The sequence below is a fragment of the Oncorhynchus masou genome, chromosome 13, assembly GCF_036934945.1.
Source record: "Oncorhynchus masou masou isolate Uvic2021 chromosome 13, UVic_Omas_1.1, whole genome shotgun sequence".
In the NCBI taxonomy this organism is placed as follows: Eukaryota; Metazoa; Chordata; class Actinopteri; order Salmoniformes; family Salmonidae; genus Oncorhynchus; species Oncorhynchus masou.
The window spans coordinates 24,589,353-24,606,349 of record NC_088224.1 but is presented as its reverse complement, the minus strand read 5'-3'; the positions used below and the strand labels follow the sequence as shown (position 1 = coordinate 24,606,349).

Sequence of the window (16,997 nt, the reverse complement as noted above, 5' to 3'; positions counted from 1 at the left end):
GAGAGCTAATATTAATAACATGCATGTCAATCTCTCCTGGCTCAAAGTGGAGAGATGAACTTCATCACTACTTGTATTTATGACATTATATTTATGACATGTTGAATGCACCGACCTGTCAATTTCAACTACTGGCGCACAGCTCGGACACTGTCATGGAAAATTACATAAATTAGTCATGCTATCCTGTGTTTTACTGCTTATTAAAGAATAGTCTCGTTATATGCTCGTTTTTTCTAACCAGATTAAGATGTATTAGAAGGAGCATTTCACAATTAAATGACATTCCAATTGAGTCACCACATTCCTTGAAACTTAAAAAGTCGCAGCGGGTTAATTCCTTGGTACGGGGCATTGAAAAATGCCCATGTTTTAGATCGATTAGGATATCATTTAGAATCATCTTCTGGATGATAGCGGGGTGAACAGGCAGTGCTTCGGGTGGTTGTTGTCCTTGATGATCTTTATGGCCTTCCTGTGACATCGGGTGGTGTAGGTGTCCTGGAGGGCAGGTAGTTTGCCCCCGGTGATGCGTTGTGCAGACCTCACTACCCTTTGGAGAGCCTTACGGTTGTGGGCGGAGCAGTTGCCGTACCAGGCGGTGATACAGCCCGCCAGGATGCTCTCGATTGTGCATCTGTAGAAGTTTGTGAGTGCTTTTGGTGACAAGCCGAATTTCTTCAGCCTCCTGAGGTTGAAGAGGCGCTGCTGCGCCTTCTTCACGATGCTGTCTGTGTGAGTGGACCAATTTGGTTTGTCTGTGATGTGTATGCCGAGGAACTTAAAACTTACTACCCTCTCCACTACTGTTCCATCGATGTGGATAGGGGGGTGTTCCCCCTGCTGTTTCCTGAAGTCCACAATCATCTCCTTAGTTTTGTTGACGTTGAGTGTGAGGTTATTTTCCTGACACCACACTCCGAGGGCCCTCACCTCCTCTCTGTAGGCCGTCTCGTCGTTGTTGGTAATCAAGCCTACCACTGTTGTGTCGTCCGCAAACTTGATGATTGAGTTGGAGGCGTGCGTGGCCACGCAGTCGTGGGTGAACAGGGAGTACAGGAGAGGGCTCAGAATGCACCCTTGTGGGGCCCCAGTGTTGTGCCAGGATGCGCAGGCAGCATGCGATGGAGGGAGGGGCAACTGTGCAGGCACCATAGCTAGTCGGTCTGGAACTCACCCATATACATAATTTACACAGCTCACAAATGCACTTGAAACAGCAGTATAGTTCATTGTATCTTTATTATTGTAATAATCGTCACTGATAAAGTTGAGAAAGACAGGACAAGCAGAAACAGGTGGTTGGATATTAACATGCTCAGGTCTGATTGTGGCATTACACTTTGGCTTTAAAACAAACAGAAGGCACTTAAACAGAAGAGGATCAAGTTGTCTCTTAGGCACAGATCTAGGATCAGGTACCTTTCATCCAATCCTATGGTTATGATGGGAAAGAAACAGAAAACTGACCTTAGATCAGTGTCTAAGGTTAACTTTATCCCCCTCGCACATAAACATGAAAAGCAAAGGCACTTATGGAGGGGCGGGACTAGGGCAAGAGAGGGATCGCTGATTGGTCAGATAATGTTTTGACTGATAGGGGGCAGCATGGTTTCAGTTTTCAGCTCGGGCTGACTCAGAACATTAGACATTTTAGATACGATTCAGAACAACCCCCCCCCCCCCCCCATCTGTGAATGAGACCCTCTGTCGCCCTGGTAACCATTCCCATGCCAACCACAGAGAGAAAAAGACAGGTAAAAAAAGAAAAAGGAGAAAACGGCAATAAAAACCTTTCTTTGTGCTCTTGGTATTATTTAACACATCTTATAATTATCTTAAAGTAAAATATTAATACAGTTCATCAATCATACCATAATTGTACTGTCTGTGTATGCATGTAAGAATCAATATCTGTACGGTATACTGTATGTTTGTTGATATCTGTGTGTAGCCTATGAGGGTATAATTATCGTTACCTTTGGCCCTGTGCCCCTTATATTAATAATTGGCTTTTTGATATTTGGACTGTTCTCATAATTAAATCATTGGCTTCTCAGTTCAGTTCTACATACAGGGAATGTGATTGGCTTAGACAGGAGTGGGGAATACTGAGGAAGAGTGTAGTAGTGACACACACACACACACTTATCTTTGGACCTCTACTCCTTAGATCATAGATTATAAAGAAGTAATGGGATAAGGATATGATGCATTCTCTCTGACGAGGACCGAGGAAGACCATGAGGGTGGAGGTGATGAAGGTCTCATTCGGACCAATCGTCATCTCCCAACTCTGAGGAGTCGTCCTCGCTGTCGCTGCACTCCACAGCAATACGGCGAGACAAGATGGCCGCCACATCGTTGCCGTAGTTATCCTTTTTCTCCTGCTCTTTCTGTTCCTCCACCTTACGTAGGTTAAAACCTGCCAGAGAGAAAGGGAGAGATGGGGGATTAGGGTGTGTTTATGTGTGTTTGTATCGGTCTGTCTGTGTGTATGTGTGTCGTACCTTGCCGGATAGCCGACAGGAGGTCACTGTGAGCGTCAGCGGGGGCTTCTGGCTGAGCTTGGGTGGATTTAAGAGGAGGGGGAGCCCCAATGGAGAAGGAGGGGGGAGGAGGGCCAGAAGTGGGAGGAGGAGGGCCTGGGGGAGGCGGGGGAGGAGGAGGAGGAGGAGGTGCGCCACCACCCTGGGGGAGAGAGGGGGGAGGAGGCGGAGAGATGGAGGCCTGATAGGAAGGAGGAGGTGGGGCAGGGGGGAGGGATAGGCAGAGGAAGAGGGGAGAGTGGGAGGGGAAGAGTCAAATCCAGAGGGGGGAGGGGGAGGGATTCCGAAGCCAGGGGAGGGGGGAGGAGGAGGTGGGGCAGGAGGAGGGGCCAGGTTGGGCCGTGTGCCAATGGGAGCAGTAGAGGGCATGGGAGGGGCTGGAGGGGGGTGTGTGGGGCTAAGAACGCTGGTGCGCTTTTGGGTTGATGCTCCGTACTGTCCGTCATGATACCTGCCAATGAGAGAGCAGGGGAAGGATTAAAGATCAGCACACGGATTCTCCAAACACAACTGTCTCCAAACGATTTTGTCCACTTGAGATGAAGGGTGTTGACTGAAGAGTAAACACTAATGCCAAAAATGCTGAAATTAGCATAAAATATGTATAAAAACTACAGTATATGCACAATTTAAATGTGCATACACTACTCCACTCCATTACTTACGCCATGTCTGGGGGTGGAGGGGGCAGGAAGTCGTCTGGGGCGGGGGGAGGGAGGGGGGAGCCAGGATCGAAGGCGTACGACCCAGTACTCTGGTCCAAACCATCAGGGGAGTAACAGCCTTCTCCTGAACCAATACTGCCATTCAGACCCTCAAGAGATTCTCTACACACAAGATGCACAAAAAAAAGAGTGAATATTGTCAATAACAACACAATTAAACAGTTTAAAATCATTCTATAGGACATCACTCTCCCTGATACACTCACTATCTCCCTCCCTCATTCTCTTTCTCCTCATTCCACTTCATACATTCTTGCCCCATCCACTTTATCCTCATCTCTCGCCCCTTTCTCATTCTCTCTCATCTCTCACCCCATGTCATTCTTGGGCACCACAAACTCCTCTCCCATCTTTAGCCGTTCCCACTCATCCTTCCTGGTTTTGATCTTCCTGGGATTCAGAGTCCGCATATTCTGATTGTCCTTCTTCTCCTTCTACTCAGACAGAGAGACAAAGTGAGGGGGGTGACAAAGAGAGAGGGAAGGAGGGAGAGAGTGCAAGGAGTGAGAGAGAAAGAGAAACAGGAAAAGGCATTTAACAGCGCTATAGGTGCACTTCCTTGTTTTGTTTAAGCAGAAGATGGGATGCATTTCCCAACAGGCCGAAAACAAACTCCACTGTCTCATTGAAGGTGTGAGCGTGTAAACTAACAGGTGTAGACTAACAGTGAAATGCTTACTTACGGGCCCTTCCCCACAATGCAGAGATAAACATAGAAACATAATAGAAAAATAATAACAAGGAATAAATACACTGAGTAACAATAACTTGGCTATATACATGGGGCTATATACAAATTGAGTTAGATTTGTACAGTGCATTCGGAAAGTATTCAGACCCCTTCCCTTTCTCCACATTTTGTTATGTTAGAGCCTTATTCTGAAATGGATCAAATAAATTGTTTTCCTCATCAACCTTCACACAATAGCCATGATGACAAAGCAAACACATGTTTTTAGAAACTTTTGCAAATTTATAAAGAAAAAATATGAAATATTACATTTACTTAAGTATTCAGACCCTTTGCTCAGTACTTTGTTGATACACCTTTGGTAGCGATTACAGCCTCGAGTCTTCTTGGGTATGATGCCACAAGCTTGGCACACCTGTATTTGGGGAGTTTCTCCCATTCTTCTCTGCAGATCCTCTCAAGCACTCTCAGGTTGGATGGGTAGCGTCGCTGCACAGCTATTTTCAGGTCTCTCCAGAGATGTTCGATCGGGTTCAAATCCGGGCTCTGGCTGGACCACTCAAGGACGTTCAGAGACTTGGCTGTGTGCTTCGGGGCATTGTCCTGTTGGAAGGTGAAGCTTCAACCCAGTCTCAGGTCCTGAATGCTCTGGAGCAGGATTCGATCAAGGATCTCTGTACTTTGCTCCGTTCATGTTTTTCTCAAGCCTGACTAGTCTCTCAGTCCCTGCTGCTGAAAAACTCACCACAGCATGATGCTGTCACCACCATGCTTCCCCCGTAGAGATAGTGCCTTCAGATGAGACGCTTGGCATTCAGGCCAGAGTTAAATCTTGGTTTCATCAGACCAGAGAATCTTGTTTCTCATGGTCTGAGTCCTTTAGGTGCCTTTTGGCAAACTCCAAGCGGGCTGTCATGTGCATTTACTGAGGAGAGGTTTCCATCTGGCCACTCTACCAAAAAGGTCTGATTGGTGGAGTGCTGCACAGATGGTTGTCCTTCTCGAAGGTTCTCCCATCTCCACAGAGGAACTCTTGTCAGAGTGACCCTCGGGTTCTTGGTCACCTCCCCGAACAAGGCCCTTCACCCCCAATTGCTCAGTTTGGCCAGGCAGCCAGCCCTAGGAAGAGTATTGGTGATTCCAAACTTCTTCCATTTAAGAATGATGGAGGAAACTGTGTTCTTGGGGACCTTCAATGCTGCAGAAATGTTTTGGTACATTTCCCCAGATCTGTGCCTCAACACAATCCTGTCTCGGAGCTCTACGGAGAATTCCTTCGACCTCATGGCTTGGTTTTTGCTCTGACATGCACTGCCAACTGTGGGACCTTATATAGACAGGTGTGTGCCTTTCCAAATCATGTCCAATCAATTGAATTTACCACAGGTGGACTCCAATCAAGTTGTAGAAACGTCAAGGATGATCAATGGAAACAGGATGCACCTGAACTAAAATTTTGAGTCTCATAGAAAAGGGTCTGAATACTTCTGTAAATAAGGTATGTTCATTTTTTATAAATGTGCAAAAATGTATAAAAACCTGTTTTCGCTTTGTCATTATGGGGTATTGGATGTAGATTGATGGGGAAAATGTTTAATTTAATCAATTATAGAATAAGGCTGTAACATAGCACATTTTGGAAAAAGGGAAGGGATCTGAATACTGTACATATACAGTAGGTGTACAAAACATCTAGAACACCTTCCTAATATTGAGTTGCACCCCCTTTTGCCCTCAGTACAGCCTCAATTTGTTGAGGCACGACTCCACAAGGTGTCGAAAGCATTCCACAGGGATGCTGGCCCATGTTGACTCCAATGCTTCCCACAGTTGTGTCAAGTTGGCTGGATGTCCTTTGGATAGTGGACAATTCTTGCTTCACACAGGAAACTGTTGAGCATGAAAAAGCCAGCAGCATTGCAATTCTTGACACATTCAAACCGAAGCGCCTGGCCCCTACTAGCAAACCCCTTTCAAAGGCAGTTCAATCTTTTGTCTTGCCCATTCACCCTTTGAATGGCACACCAACACAACCCATGTCTCAATTGTCTCAAGGCTTAAAAATACTTCTTTAAATCAGTCTCCTCCCCTTCATCTACACTGATTGAAGTGGATTCAACAGGTGAAAATCAATAAGGGATCATACATTTCACCTGGATTCACCAAGTCAGTCTTTGTCATGGAAAGAGCATGTTTTGTACACTCAGTGTAGGTAGGGGTAAAGTTACTAGGCAACAGAACAGATAAACAATAGCAGCGGGGTATGTGATGAGTCAAAAGAGTTAGTCAATGTAGATTAATATTTAGCCTGGGGAGCTATTTGGTTATCAGTCTTATGGCTTTGGGGGTAGAAGCTGTTCAGGGTTCTGTTGGTTCCAGACTTGGTGCATCCTTACTGCTTACCGTGCGGTAGCAGAGAAACAGTCTTTGACAATTTTTAGGGCCTTCCTTTCACACTGCCTGATATAGAGGTCCTGGATGGCAGGGAGCACGGCCCCAGTGATGTACTGGGCCGTGTCCACTACTCTCTGTAGCGCCTTGCTGTCAGATGCCAAGCAGTTGCCAAACTAAGCTGTGATGCAGCCAGTCAAGAAGCTCTCAATGGCGCAGCTCTCAATGGCGCAACTCTCAATGGTGCAACTCTCAATGGAGCAACTCTCAATGGAGCAGCTCTCAATGGAGCAGCTCTCAATGGAGCATCATTTTGAGGATCTGAGGGCCCTTGCCAAACCTTTACCGTTGTTGTGTCTTCTTCACGACTGTGTTGGTGTGTGTGGACCATGTTAATTCCATAGTGATGTGGACACAGAGGAACTTGAAGCTCTCGACCCGCTCCACTAATGTGGATGGGGGCGTGCTCAGTTCTCAGTTTTGCTGTAGTCCACGATCAGCTCCTTTGTCTTGCTGACGTTGACAGAGAGGCTGTTGTCCTTGCACCACACTGCCAAATCACTGACCTCCTCTCTATAGGTGGTCTCATCATTGTCGGAGATCAGGCCTACCAGTCATGTCGTCAGCAGATTTAATTGTGTTGGAGTCGTGCGTGGCAGCGCAGTCGTGGGTGAACAGGGAGTACAGGAGGGGACAAGGCGTCCGCATGCTTCTCAGCCAAAACAGTTCTGAAGAGACAAACAACATTTTGCGCCGTTTTTGGTTTGTTTTGGTCTTCGGCTAGGTTTTTCTTTCGGCTGTTCGGAGACACAAAAAAATGATTGAGGCAAGCCAAAGTCGATGATTGGTCAACAGTAGGGATTCTTCAATATAGTCTTAATCAACGAGAGATGACTCGTTTTCATGCACATTTTTTCATTGAGAAACACTGCACCAAAACATCTTACTTAGATGTCAAATTCCACGACTAAGATCTCCTTGGCAAAAACTGTCAATTAATAACAAATTTTTTAAATTGACTAAGATTAATTTGGACAATTTTGTGTATACTGGCTACAGCGTTTCAAAATGGACAAACAGTACTATTGCTGTTTTTTTTCTTGTTTTTCAAGCGAAGGTATTTTATGGGAGTATGCAAGCACACGTGTTCAGTCCACCCGAAATGAAGCATTCTGAAGCCTTAAGCACACACCCGAGGGGCCCCTGTGTTCAACAGCGTGGCAGATGTGCTGTTTCCTACTCTCACCACCTGGGGGCGGCCAGTCAAGAAGTCCAGGATTCAGTTGCTGGTGTTCAGCCTCAGGATCCTGAGCTTAATGATGAGCTTGGAGGGCACTGCGGTGTTGAACGCTGAGCTGTATTCAATTAACAGCATTCTCAAATAGGTGAAATAACCGAAAGGTTGCAGGTTTGAATCCCCAAGCTGATTAGGTGACAAATCTGCCAATGTGCCCTTAAGCAAGACGCCTTGGACAAAAGCATCTGCTAAATACCTAAAATGTAATTGTAATGTTGGGGCGAATTTGAGTGGGTCCAGGATGTCTAGGATGATGGTGTTGATGTAAGCAACAACCACCCTTTCAAAGTGTTTCATGGCTACAGATGGGAGTGCTATGTGCCAATAGACAGGTTACTTTGGTGTTCTTGGGCCTACTTGAGTCAGGGAGAGGTTGAAAATGTCAGTGAAGACACTTAACAGCTGGTCAGCGCATGCTCCAGATATGTGTCCTGGTAGTCCCTCTGGTCCTACAACCTTGTGAATGTTAACCCGTTTAAAAGGTCTTACTCACATCGGCTACGGAAAACGAGATCACACAGTTGTCCGGAACAGCTGGTTGCATGATTCAGTATTGCTTGCCTAGACGCGAGCATAGAAGGCATTTAACTCGTCTGGTAGTCTTGCGTCACTGAGCAGCTGGGTTTTCCTTTGTAATCCAGGATAGTTTGTAAGCCCTGCCACATCCAACGAGTGTCAGAGCCGGCGTAGTAGGATTCGATCTTAGTCCTGTATTGACGCTTTGCCTAGAAGCGTCCAGATTAGTGTCTCGCTCCTTGAAAGCTGCAGCTCTAGCCTTTAGCGCAGTACAGATGTTCCCTGTAATCCATGGCTTTTTGTTGGGATATGTACGTATGGTCACTGTGGGGACGGCGTTGTTGATGCACTTCATTAATGATGCTGGTGATTGATGTGGTAAACTCATCAATGTCATCGGATGAATCACAGAACATATTCCAGTCTGTGCTAGCAAAACAGTCCTGTAGCTTAGCTTCTGCTTCATCGGACCATTTCGATATTGAGCGTGTCACTGGTACTTCCTGTTTGAGTTTTTGCTTGTAAGCAGGAATCATGAGAATAAAGTTATGGTCAGATTTTCCAAAGGGAGGGTGAGAGAGAGCCTTGTATGTGTTTATGTGTGTGGAGTAAAAGTGTTCTAGATTTTTGTTGCCTGTAGTTGCACAGGTGACATGCTGGTAAAAATTTGGTAAAACGGATTTCAGTTTCCCTGCATTAAAATCACCGGCCACGAGAAGCGCTGACTATGTGCATTTTCTTGTTTGCTTATGGCCCTGTACAGCTTGATGAGTATGGTCTTAGTGACCGCATCAGTTTGTGATGGTAAATAGACAGCTACAAAAAATATAGATGAAAACTCTCTCTTGGTAAATAGTATGGTCTGCAGTTTATCATCAGGTATTCTAACACAGGCGATAAAAACTCAAGACTACTTTAACATTAAAGATTGCGCACCAGATGTTGTTAATAAAGAGACACACCGGTCCCCACTTCGTCTTCACCGAGGCTACTGGTCTAGACAATGGATTGAAAAAAACAGTGTCCTTGTTCAGCCACGACTCAGAGAAACATAGAATATTACAGTTCCTCAGGTCCCGTTGATAGGATATTCTCCAACGGAGCTCGTCTAGTTTTTTAATCATGTGACTGTACGTTCGCCAATAGAATGGAGGGTAGAGGCGGTTTATTTGCTCGCAATCGTAGTCTCATCAACATAGTCTCTTCTACCTCTCTTGCACCGTCGCTTCCTCTTTCGAGTCCCGGCGATTAAGGCCTGGTCAGGAGTAAGCAGAGTAACCAGAGCTGCCGATTCGTTAAAGTAGAAATTGTCATCCAAATCAAGGTAAGTGATCCCCGTTCAGATGAAATGATGGAGGAGACATGATGTACAATTTTTATATATATATATGTATATATATAAGAATTGGTCAGGAGCCCGTAAAACGGCTGCTATCCTCTGCAGCACCATTTTACTTTGTGTGTGTTACCCGTTACCCTGTGTTTACCCTGTGTTTGCGTCTCTCCTTCATGATGTCCTTCGTGTCCTGCAGCATCTTCTCCTTCCACAGATCAAAGAAGTAGGAGGGATCTGTGTAGAACTTCAGAGCATCCTTACCATCATCCCTAGACATGACAACAACAACAAACAATATCAGTGTGTGTGTGTGTGTGTGTGTGTGTGTGCGCGTGTGTGTGTGTGTGTGTGTGTGTACCTGTACTGGCTGAGGTTGTTGAGTGGTGGAGGTGGGTTGCAGGTCAGATAGGTCTCCTGTACAGGCAGCGGTAGAGAGGGTCTACAGAACAACTGCTGGTCCTGAGTCAGATTACTATGAAACGCTTTCTTCTGGGTGATGGCCTGCAGAGAGACTGAGCGATTGATGGAGAGAGATCGATATGGTGAGAAAGAGACAGATATGGAGAGAGAGAGAGAGATAGAGACACAGTTAGGGTTAGTATTCTGTTTGTTTGGGACAAAGGTATACAGTATGTGCCAGTATGTGTTGCATTACATTAAAGTCCACTGAATTCTCACTTTGAATACTAAATACATGGCACTGTTTGCTTGTAACATACAGTGGTATTCCCAGACACAGGTTGAGCCTAGTTATGAACTAAAGATCATGTTCAATGAAGATTCTCCATTTAAATTGCTTTTAAATCCAATAGGCTTAATCAGCATTCAGGAAATCACCCCATCGTATATAATGTCAGTCAGTCTCTTACCCTCCTCCTCTTTAGGGTCGAGCTGGGTGACTTTGACCTGTAGACGGTCCACTCTCTCTCCCAGTGTGTTCACTCGGACAGCAAACACCCCCGCCTGCACAAACAGCTCTCCAAACACATCCTCTGCATACTTACCTACACACACAAACAAATGTATATTATGGCCGAAATTCACTGAGTATACAAAACATTACAATGACAGATTGACCAGGTGAATCCAGGTGAAAGCTATGATCCCTTATTGATGTTAAATCCACTTCAATCAGTGTAGATGAAGGGGAGGAGACAGGTTAAAGAAGGGTTTTTAAGCCTCGAGACAATTGAGACATGGATTGTGCCATTCAGAGGGTGATTGGGCAAGACAAAACATTAAAGTGCCTTTGAACGGGGTATGGTAGCAGGTGAAGCTGTTCTGAGGGCAAAAGGGGGAGCTGCAACTCAATATTATGAAGGTGTTAATATTTTGTACACTAGTGTATATACACATGATTACATATCACAAGATACATACTTGCAATTTACACACACACAATCTCATATTACAATACACTGCACTGTTTTGCATGTAGCACTTCCCTAGGTATAAACTCACTCAACACAGAGTTAGTAACTTACTGAGGCTGCCTAGCTGGCGTATGATGTTGGCAAGGCTAATGTTGGTGACACACTCCAGCTCGCTGCGGATAGTGTTGGGGATCGTCTGGCGGCACACATAGCGAGGCTCGATGTTCCTCGTCACCAATGGCATTCTGGGACGAGAGGGGTAGCGGGGGGCTTCCCTGGAGGGGGGGCAGCATGTGAGAAAGGTCCATCACTCTACTTGGTTATATTATGTAAGAACAATGGTGCAACACTAAAAAAAAAAAAAAGATTATTTTATAACAAATGCGGTTGCTTCTGCGTTGGATCACGGTCCCTGTCTGTGGTTCTGAAACATCAGTGTGCTGTTGAATTGGCTAGAGCCTTTTCCTAGACCATGTTGCCCTGTGCATAATAGCAAAGTTAACCAGCATATTGGTGTTGAGAACAATGTGGAAGAGGCAGCAGAGGAGTGAGGAGATGAGAAAACAGCCCTTGCCTTAATTGTCTAAAAGTGAAGAGAGGAAACTAACTTAAATAGTCCTCTAATCAATAGTGTAACTTAAATGTGTCTGACTTTATAAATCATCCATATATATCTACAGAAATAAGACAGATCCTGCTTCTGTTACCTGTTTGAGTGTTTGCTTAATAGCCTGATTCCGTGAGCTCCAAGCCTCATGCAACCACAACATGTTAGAAAAAGCAATTTCACAAATTAATTTTTAATCTTTGTTATGTTGTAATAAATGCTTTACATTGTTTTTGTTACTACAACTTCTCTGGTATAACTTATACAGTGGAGCAAAAAAGTATTTAGTCAGCCACCAATTGTGCAAGTTCACCCACTTAAAAAGATGAGGCCTGTAACACAATTGGTGGCTGACTAAATACTTTTTTGCCCCACTGTACATGATTTAGTGTTGTTTACAATGTTCCAAATGGTCAGAAAAATAATAACATTGTAATCTAACAGCATCTGTGTCACAAATAATATGCATACGGCTCTCGCTCCAGTACTATACCCTCCTTTTTCATGATTTTCTCCTTCTCATTATTATTACAATTATTATTATTATGGTCATCATTATAATAATAAGTAATATCATTATCATTAGTAGGCGTAGTATAGCAGCCTTGTATAACCACCATCGAGCTGTAGGCCTAAAAGCACATCTTGTTACCGTAACTTACTTCAAATCAAATTTATTTATATAGCCCTTCGTACATCAGCTGATACCTCAAAGTGCTGTACAGAAACTCAGCCGAAAACCCCAAACAGCAAGCAATGCAGGTGTAGAAGCACGATGGCTAGGAAACACTCCCTAGAAAGTTACTTAGGCCTAAATGTCAATATATAGGCTACTGAACCAAGCAATCATTCATGTCATCACACAGCATGAGTCATTCATGATTTGAAATGCAATTAAGCATGTTTGTTTTAAAATTAAATAACAAAAGAAGCCTTGAATAATTAGCCTAAACAATAAATGAACCTTTAATGTTGGCAATTGCATTCCCGAATGCATACAACTGTTTTTAGTCTTTGCTCGAATAAAGGCTTTACAAAAAAGTTAAGCTTGTAATTTATCATCTAGTGTTGTTTACACTGTTCCAAATGGTCAGAAAAAAACATATTGTAATCTAACAGCCCCTGTTTGGCACACATAACATGCAGGGCTATGCAGCGCTTTGTACTTGCCTTCCTTCTTTTTCTTGATCTCCAGTAGTTCCACAAGTACGTCTAATTACTTCCACACATCTGACTTCCCCTTTCCCGCCTGAGAAACCAGTAAACCTTCCCGTTTCAAGTTTTTTCCACGTCCTCCTCATCCATTTTGCTGTCACATATGTTACGATGTTAGAGTTTGTTATAACCAATTTATTAATGTGATTAGCATAGGCTATACCAACGTATTGGTCACATGCATGCGGTGCATACATGTGTCATGTAAAGAGAGCAAGGGTTGAGAGAATAGGGAACGTTTTTCCTAAACAAATGGAGGATTTCGGTGACAGTACTTTTCAGCCACAAATGGCTTCAGCAACACGGACTGCGCAATATACACTGTTGATGTTCTGTGGTGGTCGCTACAGCAGGGAGTAGAGAGAGATAAGGGGTGCTTGTCACACAGGCAGTCACTGTCTTTTTCTAACACAGCGCAGCAAGTCTGACACAAAACCCAAACCGACTGCGCGCGTGCGCCATTGTGCATACATTTATTTTGCCCCCCCACACCAAACGCGATCACGACACGCAGGTTAAAATATCAAAACAAACTCTGAACCAATGACATTAATCTGGGAACAGGTCGAAAACCATTAAACATGTATGGCAATTTAGCTCGTTAGCTTGCACTTGCTAGCTAAAATTAATTTGACCTATTTAGCTAGCTTGCTGTTGCTAGCTAATTTGTCCTGGGATATAAACATTGAGTTGTTATTTTACCTGAAATGCACAAGGACCTCTACTCAGACAAATTAATCCACACATAAAACAGCCAACCGAATCGTTTCTAGTCATCTATCTTCCTTCCAGGCTTTTTCTTTGTTTAATTTATATGGTGATCGCATCTAAACTTTCATTGTTTTACAACAACTACCGGCAAAACAGTTCATCTTTCAGTCACCCACGTGGGTATAACCAATGAGGAGATGGAACGTGGGTATCTGCTTCTATAAACCAATGAGGAGATGGGAGAAGCAGGAATTTCAGCGCAATCTGCGTCAGAAATAGGAATTAGTTCTATTTTAGCCCTTGGTGTCGCAGACGCTCGTTGGCACGCGTGAGCAGTGTGGGTGCAATAATTGAAGTACATGGATTTCTACATTTAATTTGCGACGCTCGCGCACGCGACGTGTCCGGTCAGCATGTGAGCCTGGCACAACGCAAACAAATCAATTTTGGTTAATTGACTCCCCCTAGAGTCATTTTGTCTTAATTATTTCAAACAGTGCACGTAAAACATCAGACAAGCTCAGTGCATATAGTTGATTTTATTTAAACACACAGTACCAGTCAAAAGTTTGGACGCACCAACTCATTCAAGGGTTTTTATTTATTTTTACTATTTTCTACATTGTAGAATAATAGTGAAGATATCAAAACTATGAAAGAAACATATGGAATCATCTAGTAACCAAAAAAAGAGAGTTACACATATTTCATATTTAAGATTATTCAAAGTAGCCACCCTTTGCCTTGATGACAGCTTTGCACACTCTTGGCATTCTCTCAACCAGCTTAATGAGGAAGTCACCTGGAATACATTTCAATTAACAGGTGTGCCTTGTTAAAAGTTAATTTGTGGAATTTCTTTCCTAATGCGTTTGAGCCAATCAGTTGTGTTGTGACAAGGTAGGGGTGGTATACAGAAGATAGCCCTATTTGGTAAAAGACCAAGTCCATACTATGACAAGAACAGCTCAAATACGCAAAGAGAAACGACAGTCCATCATTAGGTCAGTCAATCCGGAAAATGTCAAGAAATTTGAAGTTTCTTCAAGTGCAGTCACAAAAACCATCAAGTGCTATGACTAAACTGGTTCTCATTAGGACTGCCACAGGAAAGGAATACCCAGAGTTACCTCTGCTGCAGACGATAAGTTCATTACAGTTACCAGCCTCAGATTGCAGCCCAAATAAATGCAGACATCTCAAAATCAACTGTTCGGAGGAGACTGCGAGAATCAGGCCTTCATGTTCGAATAACTTGGGCCGATATACACGAACAATGGACATTAGACCCGTGGAAATCTGTCCTTTGGTCTGTTGAGTCCAAATTTTAGATTTTTGGTTCCACAACCTCTGTGTCTTTGTGAGACGCAGAGTATGTGAATGGATAATCCCCACATGTGTGGTTCCCACCGTGAAGCATGGAGGAGGAGGATGTGTGATGGTGCTTTGCTGGTGGCACTGTTGGTGATTTATTTACAATTGAAGGCACACTTAAACTGCATGGCTACTACAGCATTATGCAGCAATTCATCCCATCTGATTTGTGCTTAGTGGGAATATAATTTGTTTTTCAACAGGACAATGACCCAACACACCTCCAGGCTATAGTTACATATTGGTAGCCCCGATTTAAAAAACGACTACTAAACAAAGAAGTAGGGGAAGGTTTTAGGTAGGATTACTTTTTTTTCTTCTTTAAAACACTCCGAAAGTGGTCAAACCCGCCATTGTTTGGGAACGTTTGAAAAACATGGTATTGCAGTTACAAAAACAGCTGTGCAGTAAATTCCGTATGGAATATTTCAATTCCGCGCACAGCTATGAAAAGCAGAAGTAGAGGAATATCCCATGAACTCGAACTTTGTGTCTATTGTTGCGGTAGTGGTGAAAACAGACGTTTGCCAAAATGTTACAGAAATGTATGTTGATGTGGTTACTTAAACTGCTGTAACTTGATGCGAATATTATTTTTTGTCCAAACTTCAGATTTGAGTAGTAGAGAAGTATACGAAGCTGGTAAGCCTGAAATATGTTGTCTTAGTGGTTGCAAGAACAATTATTAGCTGATTTGCGTCAAAAGTTTCGTGAGAAAATGACAGTTGGAAGTGATGATGCCACAGCGGAGAGGATTAAAATCTTGAGAAATCCTGTTACCAGATTTATTTGGGGGGTATACAAGCAACTCGATCGAGACCGTTCTGCACGTTTTGACCTTGGAATGGCGTTTCTAGCTCAAATGCTGTATGAGTAGTATGTGGCGGCGGAATAATAATAATACCTATTATACGTATGTCGAATACTGAAGAGGACCAATAATGTAAATTACTATACAGCTTTATAGGATTAGGGTTGATGTTTCCACACGGCCATATCTCCATGTTACAGCGCGTGTTTACGGAAGACAGGCCGCCATTTTTGCTAATTAGCCATCTTGAGTGCTCCGAACACCTGTGTGTAAGCTAACTGGGAGGAAGTGTAGTTGGTCAACCGGAGGCACACACAGTATATTGATCTGTGCAAAACTGATACCGTTTTTATTTGCAAGCTTATTTTTTGCTGACAAAGACAAGAGGCATGTCAGCATATCTTTCGAAAACCGTTTGATTATTGACGTTTAACGTTAAAACAGCTTTGGAATTGAAAGTTTACACTGAGCCAAATGTGAATGAATGTAACGTTAATGGCCCCTAATTTACGGAGAAGAAAGGTATCGTCTAGAACAGACATGTGTCGTTGTACGCTCCATTTATATCTACCGTTACTGTTTAAAAAAAAAGGTACATTCAGACACACAGCAGGGCTAACTAAAGCAGAACCAAAACCACAGCCTAGTTCTATTCTGGTCATGCCCCTTCAATGGGTACACTGTACACATCTGAGAGGAGTGAAAACAATATGGTGGACTGGTGGTCAAGGACCAACGTACACAGGGAAAGACTAAGGATTTATAGATGTTACATCAACTTTAGCACCATAATACTGTAATGCACCGGGCAGCCCCACATCACTCTGGTCAACACCAACTCCCTTTATAACAACCACAGCCTAATGGAATTATCCACGGCTTTAAAAATAAAGTGATTTTCTTTTGCTCCGTCTCCAGAGTCTATAAACTATGCAGCACTTCTATTGGCTTAAAAAAATAGCCAACTTTCTAGCGGAGTAAAGTTACTAGCTTTACAAGTGCATTTCACTTGACAGGCAAGCTCATTGGTTGACTATTTAATCGTTAATTTAAACGGGTTGGATGTGATGTAAACACGAAAAACGCCCTTTGACCAAATAGAACGTTAAAGTAGTCAGATGATCCTACCAAACTATGTAGCAGGGAGATTGAAACATTGTACTACCAACACCCTACTACCCGGCCACAGTGGAATGCACCGGTGAGTCACAACAACTTCACTTTTACACTGACACAACAAACAAGAAAGCCTACCCCAACTCTGTGCTTGACAAATAATTTATTTATCATGATAAAACTCGTCTAAATGAGAGCTGTTTTTAAGTCTCAAGCTCAGAAACGGCATTACAATAATTAGGGCGAGGGTAGGTGACATGAAACTTCGTCTCTCGGCCTTGTCAA

General features: G+C 43.5%; 1 protein-coding gene and 1 long non-coding RNA gene across 4 annotated transcripts in view; one reads left to right on the top strand and one right to left on the bottom strand.

The window, feature by feature from the left end:
* Positions 1–2,138: 2,138 nt before the first annotated feature.
* The window catches only part of wasf2 (WASP family member 2), a 15,097-nt gene continuing 238 nt past the window's right edge, over positions 2,139–16,997 (bottom strand). Inside the window, 9 exon segments of the mRNA XM_064983306.1 lie at positions 2,139–2,425; positions 2,511–2,762; positions 2,765–3,000; positions 3,215–3,376; positions 3,587–3,708; positions 9,657–9,774; positions 9,864–10,017; positions 10,375–10,509; positions 10,990–11,153. Coding sequence (XP_064839378.1) covers positions 2,268–2,425; positions 2,511–2,762; positions 2,765–3,000; positions 3,215–3,376; positions 3,587–3,708; positions 9,657–9,774; positions 9,864–10,017; positions 10,375–10,509; positions 10,990–11,122 — 1,470 coding nt within the window. The 5' untranslated portion in view covers positions 11,123–11,153 and the 3' untranslated portion in view covers positions 2,139–2,267.
* Positions 16,629–16,997, top strand: part of LOC135551981 (uncharacterized) — a 15,301-nt gene continuing 14,932 nt past the window's right edge. For all 3 annotated transcript variants that reach the window (XR_010457397.1, XR_010457396.1, XR_010457395.1), the window contains exon 1: positions 16,629–16,797. This is a non-coding gene — a long non-coding RNA (uncharacterized LOC135551981). The remainder of the gene's footprint in view (positions 16,798–16,997) is intronic.